General features: G+C 35.7%; 1 protein-coding gene and 2 pseudogenes across 5 annotated transcripts; 2 read left to right on the top strand and 1 right to left on the bottom strand.

Moving 5' to 3' along the window:
- Positions 1 to 1,193: 1,193 nt before the first annotated feature.
- On the top strand, positions 1,194 to 9,726 carry LOC146957529 (mediator of RNA polymerase II transcription subunit 14-like). Of its 3 annotated transcripts, XM_085736954.1 has the most exons (8): positions 1,194 to 1,538; positions 1,809 to 3,121; positions 3,752 to 3,849; positions 3,935 to 4,109; positions 4,240 to 5,137; positions 5,249 to 6,258; positions 6,861 to 7,909; positions 8,521 to 9,726. In XM_085736954.1, exons 2-8 carry the CDS (start codon positions 1,826 to 1,828, stop codon positions 9,320 to 9,322), a joined length of 5,328 nt encoding a protein of 1,775 aa, XP_085593080.1. In that variant the 5' UTR covers positions 1,194 to 1,538; positions 1,809 to 1,825; the 3' UTR covers positions 9,323 to 9,726. The 3 variants fall into 3 exon arrangements, with proteins under 3 accessions (XP_085593080.1, XP_085593071.1, XP_085593074.1); XM_085736945.1 differs by having other exon boundaries at positions 1,194 to 3,121; positions 3,755 to 3,849; XM_085736948.1 differs by having other exon boundaries at positions 1,198 to 3,121.
- Positions 9,727 to 12,573: 2,847 nt separating this feature from the next.
- Positions 12,574 to 13,978, top strand: LOC146957528 (bZIP transcription factor 53 pseudogene; annotated as a pseudogene). The gene has a single exon (XR_015023227.1). The product of XR_015023227.1 is annotated as a bZIP transcription factor 53 pseudogene (transcript).
- A 2,060-nt stretch (positions 13,979 to 16,038) lies between these two features.
- On the bottom strand, positions 16,039 to 16,626 carry LOC146957527 (calvin cycle protein CP12-2, chloroplastic pseudogene; annotated as a pseudogene). Its single transcript, XR_015023226.1, has one exon. The product of XR_015023226.1 is annotated as a calvin cycle protein CP12-2, chloroplastic pseudogene (transcript).
- Between the last annotated feature and the right edge of the window lie 1,216 nt (positions 16,627 to 17,842).

The following is a 17,842-nucleotide window of genomic DNA, read 5'->3' as shown; positions in this document are numbered from 1 at the left end:
ATGTAATGTTGAGACACTTTTTGTAGGGTCATCAGGGGAGAGCCTATGAATGGTGCGTCTCGTAAGGGTGTAAGAAACAGTCAATTTTTATGACGCGTTCTAGGCGCGCTATATAAGGATTTGTGACAGCTAAACTATTCCTTTGAGCAAACTACATAGCACGCGAGTGTTAATCCACCTGTAAGCATTTCGATAATTTTTGCCTTGACTCCCTCAAAGTGTTGTGATATCAAAGTCTGTATCAACATCAACATATAATAATGAGTACTACCTCCATCCCTAATTATAAGACCCTTTTGAGAATTTTTTTTGTCCCTTTTTATAAGACCCCTTTGCTATTTCCAACTACATTAATTATTTTTTTACATACATGCCCCTATTTACTATACATCTTTTTCTTCAATCAGCAATAAATAACATGTTGAAAACATAAACCAACCCTCTCTCTTAAAGGATAAAATTGTAAAAACAATAGTAATTACAAACATATTTAATACAAATATCCACTATCTTAATTCCCGTTATTTTTTCAAAAGGGCCCTATAATTAGGGACGGAGGTAGTATAAAACATGTTTAACAACTAACAAAATTGCAATTTCTTTATCATACCTAAGGGTGTGTTTGTTTCAAGTTATATTTATTGATTCCCGGGAATAAAATGATAGGAATATATATGCCTATGTTTGTTACAAGTTTACTAAATTTTATTCCCGGGTATAAAATGTTCCTGGGAATAGAAAAATTTCCCCAAGGAAAAGGGTGGGAATAAAGTTCCCATGGAGATGGGAATAAATTCATAAATAGTTACCTATTATAGTCCCTATTTTTATGGTTCCTAGGAATATTATTTAGTTAACCAAACATATTTTTTCTAAATACCTAGGAATAAAATTCCCATCTTTATATTCCAAGGAATGTTATTCCTAGGAATAAATTTGATAAACTTGAAACAAACACACCCTAAAGAAAGGTCGTGTATTTAGCCATGTGTTTGGTCTCAAAACGACACGAGTGACATTTTAAAAGGTAAAATCCTCCGTGCATTAAATACAAATTTAATTTGTTATGTCATGATAAATGAGTACTCTCTATATTCCAAAATGCTATTTGCAAAAAAAAAAAAAAAAACCAACATAATTGATTTATTTCATTTTTCAATTCAATATTAATATTTTTTTTTAATTACAACTCTAATTAATGTTATTTTCAATTTCCATCGCTCCAATTCAACATAGCAACCCTCTCAAAACTATTTTTCTTGTTATGGGAGGGAGAGAGAGAGAGAGAGAGAGAGAGAGAGTATTACAGAAGACGCGAGTCTTTTATTTTTTTCAAATAAACAAACCATCGAGTTAATCTGAATTTAGTAAAAAAAAAAAACTCCACGAATCCCGCTATTTGTTGTCATTGTCAAAACCGGCACAAATTTCATTCTCATACCCATTGATTCTCTCGTTCTCTCACAATTTCGATTCTCTCAACCGCAACTTCACTATCGTTAAAATGTTTGTTCGCTGATTCTGAGTTCGTTCATTTCGTGAGTTTGTTATTTTCTAATTCTCACTCTGTTAATCACACTTCAATGTTGAAATTGCTTTTCTTACATTGAACACGTTGATACATGAGATTAACATTCCCTTATTATTATTTGCTCTTTTGCATCTTAATGCTTGTTTTAACTAGTCTCAGTTTCACCACTGCAAAAACAGGCTATGTTTTACATTCTTGTTTCATAGGTGCACTTACAAGGTGTTTGTTAAAATGATGGAAAAATCTATCTAAAAGTTTAGCATGCTCAAATTAACAGATCAACAATCCAAATCAATGGCTACGTCGGAGTTAGGCCAACAGACAGTGGAGTTATCCACCCTCGTTACTCGTGCTGCTCAGGATTCATACAATTCGCTTAAAGACCTTGTTCATAAATGCAGCAGCTCCACTGAATTAACCGATACCGATAAGAAGATTAGCATGCTCAAATTTCTCACCAAGACTAAACAACGTATGATCCGTCTCAATGTCCTATCCAAATGGTGTCAACAGCTTCCTTTAATACAACATTGTCAGCAATTGTCTTCCACAGTTTCCAATCACGACGTGTGTTTTACTCAGGCTGCGGATTCATTGTTTTTCATGCACGAGGGCCTTCAGCAAGCTCGTGCTCCGGTTTATGATATTCCATCCGCCATTGAAATTCTTCTCACGGGGAGTTATGAGTGTTTGCCAAAGTGTATAGAAGATGTTGGTTCTCAGTATGCTTTGACTCAAGATAAGCAAAAACCTGCTTTGAAGAAGTTGGACATGCTTGTTCGGTCCAAATTGCTTGAAGTTTCTCTTCCCAAAGAAATTTCTGATATAAGGGTTTCTGATGGTACTGCAATGGTTAGGGTCGATGGAGAGTTTCAGGTTTTATTGACACTTGGGTACCGAGGACACATGTCCTTGTGGAGAATATTGCATTTGGAGCTGCTTGTTGGTGAAAAAAATAAGCCTGTGAAATTGGAAGAACTGCGGCGACATGTGCTTGGAGATGATCTAGAGAGAAGAATGGCAGCAGCTGAAAACCCGTTTTCAATATTGTACTCGGTTCTTCATGAGCTGTGTGTTGCACTTGTCATGGACACAGTAATAAGGCAAGCACAATTCCTTCGACAAGGAAGATGGAAAGATGCAATTCGGTTTGAGCTCATATCTGATGGTGCAACTGGTCACGGGGCAAGTTCAAGCTCTGTGCAGAACCCTGATGGGGAATCTGATTCATCTGGTCTACGAACTCCGGGGTTGAAAATTATATATTGGTTAGATTTTGATAAAAATGCTGGTGTGGCTGATTCAGGTGCTTGCCCATTTATAAAAATTGAACCTGGATCAGACCTTCAGATAAAATGCACCCACAGTATCTTTGTCATAGATCCGTTAACCGGCAAGGAGGCAGAGTTTCTCTTAGACCAGAATTGTATTGATGTTGAGAGGCTGCTGTTAAGAGCTATTTGTTGCAATAGATATACCCGGTTGCTGGAAATTAAAGCAGAACTGTTAAAAAATGTTCAGGTCTTTAGAACAGCAGATGACGTTGTGCTCCAGTCTCGTATGGGTGAACCTGATATTGAACATAAGCAGGTTAGATTTATGAAGAAATTTCAAAGTGGTAATTTTGCATTAGGCTTTCTGTTATATGACTCTTTTGAGGTTTATTTAATGTCCTTGTTTGTTGTCACAGTTTTTCGGATTTAACTTCACATTCTTTCCGTTTCATAGAACTCTACGAGAGTTCTAATTCTGAACGTTCGTATTATTGTTATTTTCTTTCTTGTTTAGCATTATTGCATACTAGCACTGCAATTACTTTGCTTCATAATTGCTCATGAAGGAAATATTTGTAGTTTTGTAAATTGTGAATCTGGTATATTTTTTTTTATCTGTGGAAGTTCTCAGCTCAAAAAACATTTTTTCCTTGCTTTCTGTGTGGCTTAAAGAAAGCAGGTTTTACAAGTTCTGGCTAAAATTATACTAATCTTATTTCTGCATTATCAGCCAATGGTTTGGGGTTTACTTTGTTGATATGTATGTGTTTTTCAGTGCAATATTGTTCACCACTTGACCATTAATTTATGCCATGCTATAACTGCTGTTGCTATTTTATGTTTTCACTCATCGCACCTTATGGATTTTCCATGGGTAATCTTGTGCATACCTTCTTTATTTAATCTTGATGGGTTTTATTAAAATAAAGATATGTTCTGTCTGTAGAAGAATGATAAGAGATGCAATAAGGATTCTGAGGGGCACGAGGTACTGCGTGTGCATGCTTATGGCTCTTCTTTTTTTACTCTTGGAATTAGTATCAGGTACTTTATTTCACTCACTTGTTTCTTTCCCTAATCTCTTGCATTTTAATCTAGGCATTTTCCAATTTCCTTGTTTTAAATTCAGGAATGGCCGATTCCTTCTTCAATCATCACAAAATATAGTTGTTTCTTCTGCCTTGTTAGAATGCGAAGAAGCTTTAAATCAGGGATCTATGACTGCAGCTGAGGTCTTCCTAAGCTTGAGAAGCAAAAGTATGTTGCACTTATTTGCATCTATTGGAAGGGTTTTGGGCCTTGAGGTATATTTTCCTGTTACTCCATTTATTTTTCAAAGAAAAATCTCTAAATCAGTTTGGACTGTCTTTGAGCTTACTTTTATTAAGATCACCGGCTTCCCTGAGACTTATGGATTATGGGCCACCCTTGCAGGTTTATGAGCATGGATTGAACACAGTCAAAACACCCAAAACCTTTTTTAATGGTTCAACTATGCTGATGATGGGATTTCCAGACTGTGGAAGTTCTTACTTCCTTCTTATGCAACTTGATAAAAATTTTCAACCCTTGTTTAAGTTGTTAGAGACTGAACCAGATCCATCTGGAAAAGACAATATATTTGGTGACCTTAATCAGGTGGTGCGGTTCAAGAAAATTGATATAGCACAGATGCAGGTGCTTGAAGATGAAATGAATTTAAGCCTGGTGGACTGGGAAAAGTTACATTCCATTTTGCCCAATGCTGCCTGTCCAAATCAAATGTCTGGGCTTGGGGTTTATTCTGATATCCGCCTTCAGAATTCCATACACATTGCTAGAGGCCATAATGCATCAGGTTTTTCATCACTAGTTGATGATGTTTTTGGACTTGAGAAAGGGTCTTCTGTGCCACCATTCCCTGTTCAAAATATTTCTTCACCGTTGAATACATCACTTCCTTCTCATTATGGTTCTCTCCCAAAGGCTGGAAATATCCAATATAATGGTTCCTTGTTCTCATCAGGCGGTGTGAAGGGTCCAGTTCAATCCAGTTCTGTTGGCTCACTTCTCACTGGACAAGGAAGGAGCGCTGTTGGGAAAAAGCTACCTGCCTCAAAGTCTGAACAGGATTTGGCTTCTGTTAAATCTCCGCATTCAGTTGACATTAGTTCCTCTACTGCAATGGATGAAGATACTGCTAATGATGCTTTATCTGGAAGTCGTTCATCTCTATTATCTCCTCCCCGGCCGATTAGCTCTCAAATGTCCTCACCTAGTTCCAGACCTAATGGACCGCTGGTTGAATCGTTCAGGACTGCTGGATCTAGTTCATGTGCTACAACTCCCGTATGTAAGATACTTTCTTTGTGTCTTGATCTATATTGTGTTGAGTATATCCATGCTGTTACATTCTTCTACCTTTCTTTAAACCATATACGACTAGCAAATTGACTGTTTGCAGCCCAGGGACCGGACACAGTTAATTTTAGCACTAGAGAAGATGTTATCTCCGAACATGATAAAAAATCTCGTAAGCGAACGGCATCAGATATGTTGAATTTGATTCCATCTCTTCAAGGTTTTGTCAAAAATCAAGGAATCTGCAAAAGAAGAAAGATTTCAGATCCATGTGGCTCTCAATTGGCTTTGCCACAAGGCAGTATAACCCCAGAAATGATTCCTAGAGCTGAAGAGTGCAGTTATAGAAGTTTAATTGCAGAAGCAAATAAGGGAAATGCTCCTTCTAGCATTTATGTAGCGGCTCTTCTTCATGTGGTCAGGCATTGTTCACTATGCATTAAGCATGCTAGGCTAACCAGCCAGATGGATGCATTAGAGATATCATATGTTGAAGAAGTGTATTTACGAAGGGAATCCTTTAACATTTGGTTTCGACTTCCTTTTGCCAGAGGTGATTCATGGCAACATATATTTCTGCGGCTTGGCAGACCTGGTTGTATGTATTGGGATGTTAAAATCGATGATCAGCATTTCAGGGATTTATGGGAGCTTCAGAAAGGGAGCAGTAACACACCATGGGGTTCTGGTGTTCGAATTGCTTATACATCTGATATAGATTCACATATACGTTATGATCCAGTTGGTGTTGTTTTGAGTTATCAATCTGTTGAGGAAGATAGCATAAAGAAATTAGTGGCTGATATCCAAAGACTTGCCAATGCAAGAACATTTTCCATTGGTATCCGGAAATTGCTTGGTATAAGGGCAGATGAGAAGTCAGAAGAGTTCCATACAAATTCCGATGTCAAAATATCTGGTGTCAAGACCGCTTCAGATACTGCAGACAAACTACAGATGAGAAGCGCATTTAGAATTGAGGCAGTTGGACTGATGAGCTTGTGGTTTAGCTTTAGTTCAGGTGTCCTTGCTCGTTTTGTTGTTGAGTGGGAATTCGGTAAAGAGGGTTGCACAATGCATGTATCTCCTGATCAACTTTGGCCTCGTACCAAGGTTTGTTAATTTTGCTTCAACTGATTGCTATTTGATTGTTGTTCTCCCCAGTTTCCCCCAAAAATCTGCATTCCTTGGGCCAGTAATAGATACTCATATTCTTCTGTCATGCTTCAGATTATGTGAAATTATAAGAATTTATGAATGCTACAATAACCCGTCATTATTGTTCCCTCCATCCCAACCCACCCTACGCTATTTTTCTTGTGTTTCCCCCCTTTCATCAGATTCAATATCCACAATCCTGCAAGGTATTGTTCTCCTTTGACTGTGCTTCGCCCATTTCATGCTTACTCTGCATATGTATGTATACTACCTTTAAGTAAACTACCATGGAAACTGTTGACCTGTTTATGTAGTATAAACTAGAATGTGCTGTGCATCAGTTTTTTATGGTTATGTTGGCTGATATCAGCTTGATGCAATTTGATTTGTGATATTTCAGTGGTAATAACTAATATAGTAATAAGAAAGCAGTAACTTTATGGAAAGTTGTCTTTTGTATATAATAGATTTATGAAATATTGTCCAATGTGATTACTGACCAATCCCAAAAAAATCCCAGGCCTATATATTTACTACATTGCTTGTATTCTGTACAGTTTCTAGAAGACTTCATAAATGGAGCTGAAGTTTCATTGCTTCTGGATTGCATTCGGCTGACTGCAGGACCATTGCATGCTCTCGCAGCGGCGACCAGGCTAGCAAGAGCTGGTCCTGTTCCAGGTGTCGCAGCCGCTTTATCTTCTTTCCCCAAACAGGCCGGTTTTATATCATCGCAAGGACTTCTTCTTGGCAGTTCAAGTTCAACTGCTAATGTTGGTCACCCTGCTTCTGGTCTTGGAGCAAATACTACCGTGTCTAATGCTAGTGGTATCGCTAACCAAACTCTTTCAATGTTAGCTGCTGCTGGCCGTGGTGGCCCAGGCATTGTTCCAAGTTCACTATTGCCCTTTGACATCTCTGTTGTGCTCCGTGGTCCTTACTGGATACGAATTATGTACCGGAAACAGTTTGCAGTTGACATACGTTGCTTTGCAGGAGATCAGGTGTGGTTGCAACCTGCCACACCTCCTAAAGAGGGTCGTCCTTCTGGAGGGTCATTACCATGCCCTCAGTTTCGGCCTTTTATCATGGAACATGTGGCCCAGGAATTGAATGGATTAGATCCCAGTTTTACTGGACAACAGGCAGGTGGGCTGACAAGTTCAAACAGTCCAAATTCAGGGACCCAGTCGATGGCTGCAAACGGTAACAGAATAAACTCTGCCGCAGTGTCTAGGACAGGAAACCAAGTAGCTAGTTTAAACGGTATGGGAAACGCTTTAGCAGGCTCTTCAACCTTAGCTTTGACGACATCAGCAGTACCTCTTCGAAGGCCACCTGGAACAGTTGTCCCGTCTCATGTCAAAGGCGGGTTGAACACTGCCATTATCGGCCTCGGTGACGATGGAGGTTATGGAGGTGGTTGGGTTCCTCTTGTTGCCCTCAAAAAGGTTTTGAGAGGCATTCTCAAGTATCTTGGAGTGCTATGGCTATTCGCCCAATTACCAGATCTTTTGAAAGAAATCCTAGGATCCATCTTGAAGGACAATGAAGGTGCCCTTTTGAACATGGACCCTGAGCAGCCTGCATTGCGTTTTTTTGTTGGGTAAGTCTTTTTGTACCTCTCTCAATGTGATTATCCCCTTCCCCCCTCACTCACACACACACATAAACTTCTTTAAACATCTCTTTTATATTTTTTGATAGAGGGACTTATATTTTCTCTTTTCCCTTTCCTACTAAAAGAAGGGAAGATGAGTGAAATAAAATCATCAATCTTATTATTGATACTGGGTTGTCTGCCAATCTTTTCCATCTGATATCTTTTCAAATTGTTTCTTATGTGATTACATGATTCATTGCCTTATTCACTTGGCTGTTAAATTCTTGTAACAGTATTTGAATTTTGGGTACGGATATAAAATAAAATGCCTTTTGATCATTTTTTTTTTAACTGTAGTTTGAACATGATACATATTGATACTTTATATGACTTGTTAGTTCTAGTTGGCTAAAAATAATAATTTTGATCCTTTATTATTACAAGTTCAATCTTGTTCCTTAGTTTTGATTACAACATGTCCAGTTTTCAGTTGATTCAGCATCCCTCTTGCCTACCAGCTGTTGGAGTGTTTGTCTTTTTAAGTTGATTCAGTGTCCCTCGTATTCCAGTTATCAGACTCTAAATAGGAATGCTGTCTTTTCATCTATCTGCAGGGGATATGTATTTTCTGTTAGTGTCCACAGAGTTCAGCTTCTTCTGCAGGTGTTAAGTGTAAAACGCTTTCACCACCAACAACAACAGCAGCAACAAAACTCCAATCCTGCCCCAGAGGAACTAAGTTCATCTGAAATAAGTGAAATATGTGACTACTTCAGCCGTCGAGTGGCATCTGAGCCCTACGATGCTTCACGTGTTGCTTCGTTCATAACCATGCTCACCTTACCTATACCGGTTTTGAGAGAATTCTTGAAACTAATTGCTTGGAAGAAGGGATTATCTCAGGCACAAGTTGGAGATGTTGTTTCAGCTCAAAAACCACGAATTGAATTATGTCTTGAAAATCATGCTGGGTTGAACGCGGACGAGAACTCAAAGAGCTCGTCTGCATTTAGAAGCAACATCCATTATGATCGTCTGCATAATTATGTTGATTTTGCACTTACTGTCATTCTTGATTCTGCTCACATCCCGCATGTCAATGCTGCTGGTGGTGCTGCCTGGTTGCCTTACTGTGTTTCAGTAAGCTTGAGATATTCATTTGGTGAAAGTCTTAATGTATCCTTTCTTGGCATGAGTGGTAGCCATGGCGATAGGGCATGTTGGTCGCGTGTTGATGATTGGGAGAAATGCAAACAGAGGGTGGCACGGACAGTGGAGGTTAGTGCGAGCTCAGCAGCCGATGTAAGTCAAGGTAGGTTGAAACTAGTTGCAGATAGTGTGCAAAGAAATTTGCATATGTGCATTCAAGGGCTTAGAGATGGTAGTGGGGCCACGGCCAGCTCTGGAGCAACATGATTTTGGTAATTTTTGCAGTGATTATATATGTAGATATGTTGGGTTAGTGCTGTCAATATACATAGTTTAGTATGGTATGGAAACCATGCTGTAATAATGGAGTAGAAGCACTGGTGATTACAAATGATTTTGATAGAACTTGTAAGATTGGCATTTGAAATTTGAGCTTAGATTTGAGGGCACCAATTTTAGATTACTGACAAATTTAAAATGAGCATTTGATGGTTCTCGGATCATAAGATTCGACATAGGTTGTACAATGTTTTGCTGAGAGTGTAGCATGTAAGTTTTAACTTCTGGTTGGTGGATTTTTTTGTTGCTGTTATAATGTTGGTGGATCTTGTAAACATGACATCTCAAATGAAGAGATTAGTTAAAGAAATTTGTTATGCTCGACTTCTATACCCCAACTTGCACTTGAACCTTACTCTCATTCGAAGGAACAGCAAACCATTAATTTCATTCAACAAAAATTTGTATCTTTCTGTTTATTTTCGCTACAGATATTATTGCCTTCACTTTACTTTCCAGCAATTATTCATTCGTAGCCATTGTAGTAACTAATCATCATTTTCCCTCTCCTCCACCAAAAAATTCAACAAAGCAACAATGAGGGGAAGAAAAAAAACAGTTCAAGTTCTCCTTAAAAAAATTGTACACTTTCACGTAAGATGCATTCTCATGTTAAAGAGAATAACTGATAAATTAATAGATATTGGTTAGAGAATTTTTTTTTTTTTTAATATATATTGTAATGGTGAAAATTTGATACCTACTTATCATATCACATCAATTACAAATGTCATACACTCTCCTTAGAACTAGACACCTCAGTATCTTGCGTCTCTCCTCTTCGCTCGCAGCATTAGATTTCTCAGATGGCTCCTCATCTGTGGAATCTGCTTTATTTTTAAGCTCAGACTCAATCTGCTTCAGTTTTGTTGGTTCTAAAGGAAGGAAAATGAGATAGGGGAGTATAGAAATTGTTCAGTTATTAGAATGAGCTCACCTCAGCTTCGCTAGCAAGATTAAGTTTCTTCATCAGGTACTTTTGAATAAATCAGACGGGCACAGTACCATCCCTGTGATGAGATAAGAAAGGAGTGATTACACCTTATGAGCTATTATCACAATCTTATTAGTTATCATTCAAAGGGGAATAGATTTAACAGGTTTAGTTGAGAAAGGAAAAAGTAAAGAAAAATGCATGAAACAACAATACATTTGATTCAACATGGCAGATAAGGTTTCCTTAGGAAAAAATGTGACTTAGACAATGAATACCGACCAGAGAAATAGTGTGTGCTCATGAAGTATGTGAGAAAAGTGTTAACAATTAAAAAATAAGTGAAAAAATATGTATCCCTTACCCACGTCAACATCTTAAGTTCTTAATTGAAATAATTGGAACTAAAGATATTTCAAGGTAACTGAAGGACTAACCTTCCAAGACATTTCAAGAAATCCCAGGAGTACACAAATGTTTGGCAGTTTAAAGAGAATAGGAAAAGGAAGCTACAAAGATAAGGAAAAAACATAATATGTTTGTGATAGCAGATTTATGGGGGAATACACATATGTTCGAGGAGAGGAACATAACTATCCAACTTCTATAAACAAAATCCTAGTAAGGAGTAAATTTTTTCATGCTTCTCTTAAAATCTGGGATTAGGTCTAACTCAATCCCTGCAAGTTTTTTATTACATACATTAGATATTGCTTCTTTAGATGCTTGCTTACAATCCTTGAATGATGAATCTCCATATGCCTGATAGAGAGAGGATATAACCAAGATATTTCATCTGAGACCTAGATTGATATGTTGCGTGTAAAAGTAATAATCAAAGGATTGAATTAGAAACCATATAAGGAAAAAGCAACCTTAAAAATCGGCATTGCTCCGGTGTAAAACCTGACTGCATCAGTCGATCAGGAAGATCATATATAAACTACTCTTCGACAGGAAAAGTGTTGGTCACATCAATAAACACTTGTAAAAACTTACAACTAACGTGCATGATAAAGATATAAACAAATTATTCAACATGAGGAACAGACGAACATTGATTAAGTTATTTCATTGTTCGCTTCATTCAGCAAAAGTCCAAGTTGCATCACATTTGATTTGTGGAAAGTGGAAACATAAATATACAGTGAACAAAGATGTGACCAATTGCTTTAATACCTGAACTTTGCGAAGAAGAATGCAAGTTCTATGAAGTTTCTCAATATGCTCTCTTTTGTCCAATAGAGAAGTGTTCACATTGTAAGTGTTCACATCATTGTTCCCCCTTGACTACACAAACATTATCTACATTGGGGAAAAAAAATGTGAATTCCTATAAAATTCAAACCTCCTTATCTTCCTCTTTTCATTTTGCTTCTTTTCAATAAAAGCACACAGTTAAACATTACTACCTCCGTTCCTTTTTAAGTGTCACTTTTTAACATTTTACACAAACCAAAACACTCAATAAATGTTACTTTTTCTTATACAATAATCTATACTTTTACTATAATAGCCTTAGTCATTTAATATCTTATTTCATATATTTCTCTCTCCACAATAAATAACTAAGGGTAATGTTGGTAAAACAACATTTATTGTTGCATTGAACTTTGAAAGTGAAAGTTAAATAGGAACAAAAAATTTCTCCAAAAGTGACACTTAAAAAGGAACGGAGGGAGTTTCATTTACTATGCAAAATGATTTCTTTAATTTAATTTTATTTGTCTGTGGGAGAAGTGATACACACTTCTTAGAAAACTCACAAGATTTTAAGTTTGAAACCTAATGAAAGGGTACAACTTTACAATATCAATATTGACAATTGAACCAACCTTTTTTTTTTTTTTTCTTAAAAGGTTTTATATATCAATTGGGTATAAACAATTGAGCTAACTTTACTGCCACTTTTTTAATTATTTAACTGACACTCTTGTAGAATTTTTTTAAAAAAAATATGGTTAAATATGTTTTTGATCCTTATAAGTTTTTTAATTTTTTTTGAGGGAATTAAATTTTTAAGAATGTATAAAAATTAATCAATTTTAAAAAAATTAAAAATTCTAAAACTATGCAAAAATAAACTGTATAATGTATTAAACATAACTGAAAAAAAAAAATCAAAGAAATTTAATATCAAAACTTATTTAACACTAAATAAAATTATACCACTTTCAAACACTCTGCAAAAGAGGGAAAAAAGTAAAATACTAAAAGGAAAAGTTGCTAAGGAAAAAGCTGTCTTTCACTAGTCGTCACTCTGCCGCCAGCTGTGACGCGCTATGAATCACAAATCAAGCCTTCGAAAATTGATTTTTCAACTTTCAAAAGCCTTTTTTTAATTTTTCAATTAAAATATTAACCAATCAATAACGTGGTTATAGATTTATCAAGATAAGCATGTTTGTTGAAAAAAGAGATAAAGTACGTAAAAAAGTTTAGAATATTAAAATAACATAAAATATTCCTAATCCAGTTACACCATGGCACGTTTTCCATACCCACCCCTCAATCTTTTTTCTCTATAAAACCTACCTCTCTTATCCCGTCAAAACCTTCTTCGCCTAAACTTTTCACCAAACCCTAATCCTTGAATCCTAATTCTAACCTCTTTTCTCAACTTTTCTTCAATCTCTTCTATTTTCTCTCAAAACTCCGTCTCTCTGTTTTTCGATCTAAGCTTTTTTCTGATTTGATTGCAAAAAACTTCAATGTTTACGCTATTTCTATGACGTTGGCAAACCTTCTCCGTCGTATCCGTCTTCGTCATTCTTTCTCCGTCGCCTTTCTTTACTGGTTCTACGTTTTCTCATGAATTTCATTTCATCTCTGTAATCTCGTTAATCTCTTTAATCTCTTTTCATTTTTTTCTGAATTTTTTTTTTTTAACAAACAACTAGATCTGCATAAACATAATCCTATTTTCACCAATTTTGACAAATCTACGAATTCAAATCCGAAATCCGAAAATCAATGGCTTCGATTCAACGTCCTGTAAGTTCAGGTTCAGGTTCAGGTTCAGGAGGTTCAGACGGTATGGATCTACAAATCGACGAACGAAAACGCAAGAGAATGCTGTCAAACCGTGAATCCGCGAGACGATCCAGACTGAGGAAGCAACAACAGGTTGAAGATCTGACCGGAGAAGCCGGTAGATTGAAAATAGAGAATGACCGTCTCGCGCGGAGTATTAAGGCGACGGAGGAAGCGTATGTGAAGATGGAAGCTGCTAATGATGTTATCAGAGCGCAGACAAAAGAATTGGAGGCTCAGTTTCGGTTTTTGAATTCTGTTATAGATGCTGCTGCTGCTGAAGAGGCTAATAGTTTCTCTGTCGATGATGTGCCTTTGATTGATGATCCTCTTCTCAAACCTTGGTTCATACCTTATCCAAATTATTCTATGGCATCACATGAAATGATGCTCCGTTGATCTCAAATCTTGTTTATTAAGTAGTTTAATTATGTTTCTGTTGTTTGTTTTTGTTAATTTAGTTATGTGTGTTTTATTTCATGTCATTGAATAAATAAGAGACTTTGTTCTTGTGTTGGTTTAGTTTAGTGAAGATTGTTATGTAATGCACTTTTTTATTTATATAAAAAAGTTATTATTAGTGTGAATGTTAAAGACATTGTTTTCATTAGTGTGAATACGGCTTGTATGAACAAATATCTAATTCGGATTGTGGTTGTTCTAAGTAAGTTTGTATAATGAGTTTGATCATCAAAATTTGGACAAATAACTTATATGACAGTTTATAAAATCACATTTGGAACAAACAACTTAACGAGATTTTGCTCGACGTGGGTTTGTAGCCCAACCAATCCGACATTAAAATGATTCTTGTGAGATTTTGATCTTCTTATGTAAACAAATACTTTTTTTGGTAAATTTATAAGCGATTTTTGTATTGGTCGATGTAATGGACATCGTGATTTATTGTGTACAAGGTTTTTTTTTTTTTTTTAAGGAATTTATTGTGTACAAGGTTGAAGCGTAGGTTGTGGTGGAACAGGAATATACCAAGGAATATTACCAAGGAATATTTGGATCCCACGTGATTTTAATGATTTTTTTTTTGGATACTAGTTTCTATTAAAAGTTTAGTTTAATGAGTTTTAGTAGGGATTTGAGATTAGAGATTTGAGATTTTAGGGATTTAAATTATTGTTTTGAATTCGGTTGAGTTACTTTTAATTTGGTTACTTTTAATGAGTCTAGTTTAATGATTTTAATGAGTTTAGTTTTATTTCTCTCTCTAGATGCCAATGAATTTTTGCTTATCTACTAATCTTTTTCCTCTAAATTGTTATGGATCTAGATTCTTTGCTGTAGAGTTTGTACGTTGTAATAGTTCATGATCGTTGATATGAGATTCGACAGTTTAGATATCAAACTCAGTTTATACCGTAAAACAATATCATATGTTGATTTTAATCAAACAAGTGAAAATTGTAACCGTGTCACGTAATTACAACAGGAAATCTAAATCGTATTTAGCAGACTCATCAACATGAAAAAATAACTATTTTTTTTAATGAAATGGTAGGTAAATTTTTTAAAGTTATTCATAAAACAAATATCATAAATATTGCATAAAAGAAATTTCTACAGATTTTTTTAATTGCTATTTCACAAATTCTAAGAAGATATTCAAGTCGACTTATAATTTTAAGAAGGTGATTGACTATTCACAAAAGAAATTTCTTTTTCAACCTACCTATCCACATTAGTTCAAAATATACATGTCTGCTTAGACAACATTTTTAACAAAAGACAATTTTAATCCACTTGTTCCTTCAATTTTGTTTTTTTAATCCACTTGTAAATTTGTTATAAAAGTATACCTGTGGCTTCTAAGAGACAATTTTTATCCACGTATGCATGAAGAATTGCACAAATAACATATTTATTATTTTTTTTGTTAGATAGTCTAGTGGTTAGAATTACCTTATAAGGTGAATAAGTAGGGTGTACGGGGTTCGAACCCCGGCTCCTGCATATAATAATGCATTGTCCTACCAACTGAGCTATGCTCACGGGACACATATTTATTTTTAACAGGGACGTAATTGCTTATTAAATACTATCTCTAGGACTCTGATATTAAATATAAGTAGAAATGTGCATATATTTTGTCTAAATTTAAAATAAATACATGTACTAGTTTGTTTATATTTTGGACACAACATATTTAACTAACCTGCAGGGGCGAAGCTATTTGTTGCCAAGGGGTAGTTTTGGCTACCCCAACAAATATTTTTTTCTTTGACTAAGTTAGTATATTTTGATATCAGCTACCCCAATAATATATATTTTTTTGAGGGACCCAATAATATATATTTAACTACCACAAAAAAGTTTATTTGTCAAAATCAGTAAAAATAGGAAAACCAAAATATATTCACTTATTTAATAGATATATTTCCTATTATTTTGACACTTATGATCTCTTAAACAAATCCAAAGAAAGTTTAGTTAACAATAAAAATTGCCAATAACAGTAAAATTATATTTTATTTCATTTATTTAGATTTGGCCCCCTCGTGGAAACATAGCTAGCTTCGCCGCTAGTAACGTGTATCTAACCACCCCATAAAACCATTTGAATATAGTTGTACTTGCAAGTTAATTTTGCAAACAAACGGATAGCCATATCTAGAAATTTTATATAGATAAAAACAGCTATTTATAAACAAAAGTAATAGGATGAAGCTAGAATAATGACTAGTTTTTTTTTTACTTGTAAAGATGGTATATATCGATTATTTTAATCATGCTTAAATGAAAATTAATTAATACACAACAGAAATGATATCAAAAGGGAGACTTGATCATATAGTATTATCAGTCTTCATAGGTACGACACTCATTAGCCTCCGGATTGTCCTTGCAGTATTCCTCGAGAGGGTCCGACGTCTTTTTCTTATCCCTTGCATGGCTTGCCGCCGCACTCAGTTCCTCAACCTCATCCCACGCCGCCACACATTCACCGCTAGCGGCGTCTCCTGCACACGCCTCTTCTGCACTCTTTATGCTCTCTTCCACCTTCCCGGTTATGTCCGGTGATGCTTGCACCGGTCGAATGCTTACCATCCTACCGGAACTGACTGCACCGGTCCATCTTTGGTTGAGCATGAACACCGGTCCAGACCTGATGGCCTGAGACTTTTGAAGAGACTCTGGTCCCTTGAAAATAACTCTAGGGCTTGAAAGACTCACACCAGCCATTGTTGCTGCCATAACTGCAGCTATTGGTTCTTTTTGTTGTTGTGATAAAGATGAGGTTTAATTTAATGGGGTTAGGGAATGTAATGGCGGGATATATAACCAATGTAAGTGAATATTTCTGGACGCATACTTCTTATCTTTTCACAACCTCTTGTTATCTTCCACGTTGGACCCATCTTAAGATATTATTTTTATTACTTTCTAATTAATTATTTCAAGAGAAATTTCATTTTTGTTGGAAACCTTTCTAGCGATCACTTGAATTTAATCATGCAAATATTCTTGAATATTTTGGATATTAGTCATAATAAATCTTGATATTTTGGTAGTCTTGAAGAAAAATGTTTGTTTGGAAGTGAAAATATCAGCCGTCTATCAATACGGTCTCTTATTTTAGCCAACCAGATGTTCTGATATTTGCCATAGAATAATACAATACAAACGAAATATTTTTTTTTTTGACAAAACAATACAAACAAAATATATCATCTCAAATTGTTGCGTATCTATTTCGTTAACTTCAATGTGTAAACATTGGGCAACAAAGCAAAAGTTATTGGCCCGAGAGATGCATCCCTTGATAACTAATCCACATGAAAAAACATTCATGATGACTTCACGGTTGTTATTAGACTTTGGTGGTAGAAAGTAGCTTATGTGATTCTAGGCAATTACAAAACCTTATTCTAAAAAGGTAATTGATAGTTCACCAACAGAACCAAAAAGGGTCATCAAATAACCAAACTAAGAACAATCCTTTCACAAACTTTCAACACATTCAAACTAAGAACAACGGATTGAAAGCCTCAACTCAATCCCATGTAACCTCGTTAAATACACAAATGTAGAGAATAAAGTCATGTCCAAAATTGACAGCAACTTTTTAAAAAAACTTAAACTAATGGGAAACAATTTTTGTACTTCATTGTATTCCTAGCAAGAAAATACCACCCATAATAATGTCTAGGTTATAAATTGGTGGATAAATAAGCAAATTGCAGGGTTAGCAGACATAAGGCGTCCAATGATTACCCTGACCTTTCCTGCTATAGAGGTTGCAAAAATATTCCATTCCCAAAACAGTAAATCAAACTTAAGTGAGAGAGGTCACAAGGAAAATGAGTGAAGGAGCGCTCGAAGCTTTGTGAGCGATTTTGGAGGGGAGGGGCTTAGGAAATAAGCAAGGATCTAAGTGGAAGAAATAAAGGACTTCAAGAGGAAAAGATTTGGAGGTTCATTTTTCTTCGAAATACAAAATCTTCTTAAATTGGGGAACTAAAAAT

The sequence above is a fragment of the Medicago sativa genome, chromosome 1 (assembly GCF_051527215.1).
Source record: "Medicago sativa cultivar Bolivia chromosome 1, Bolivia_mono, whole genome shotgun sequence".
In the NCBI taxonomy this organism is placed as follows: Eukaryota; Viridiplantae; Streptophyta; class Magnoliopsida; order Fabales; family Fabaceae; genus Medicago; species Medicago sativa.
Note: the sequence above shows the minus strand (reverse complement) of the source record. Positions and strands in the feature narration are given on the sequence as shown.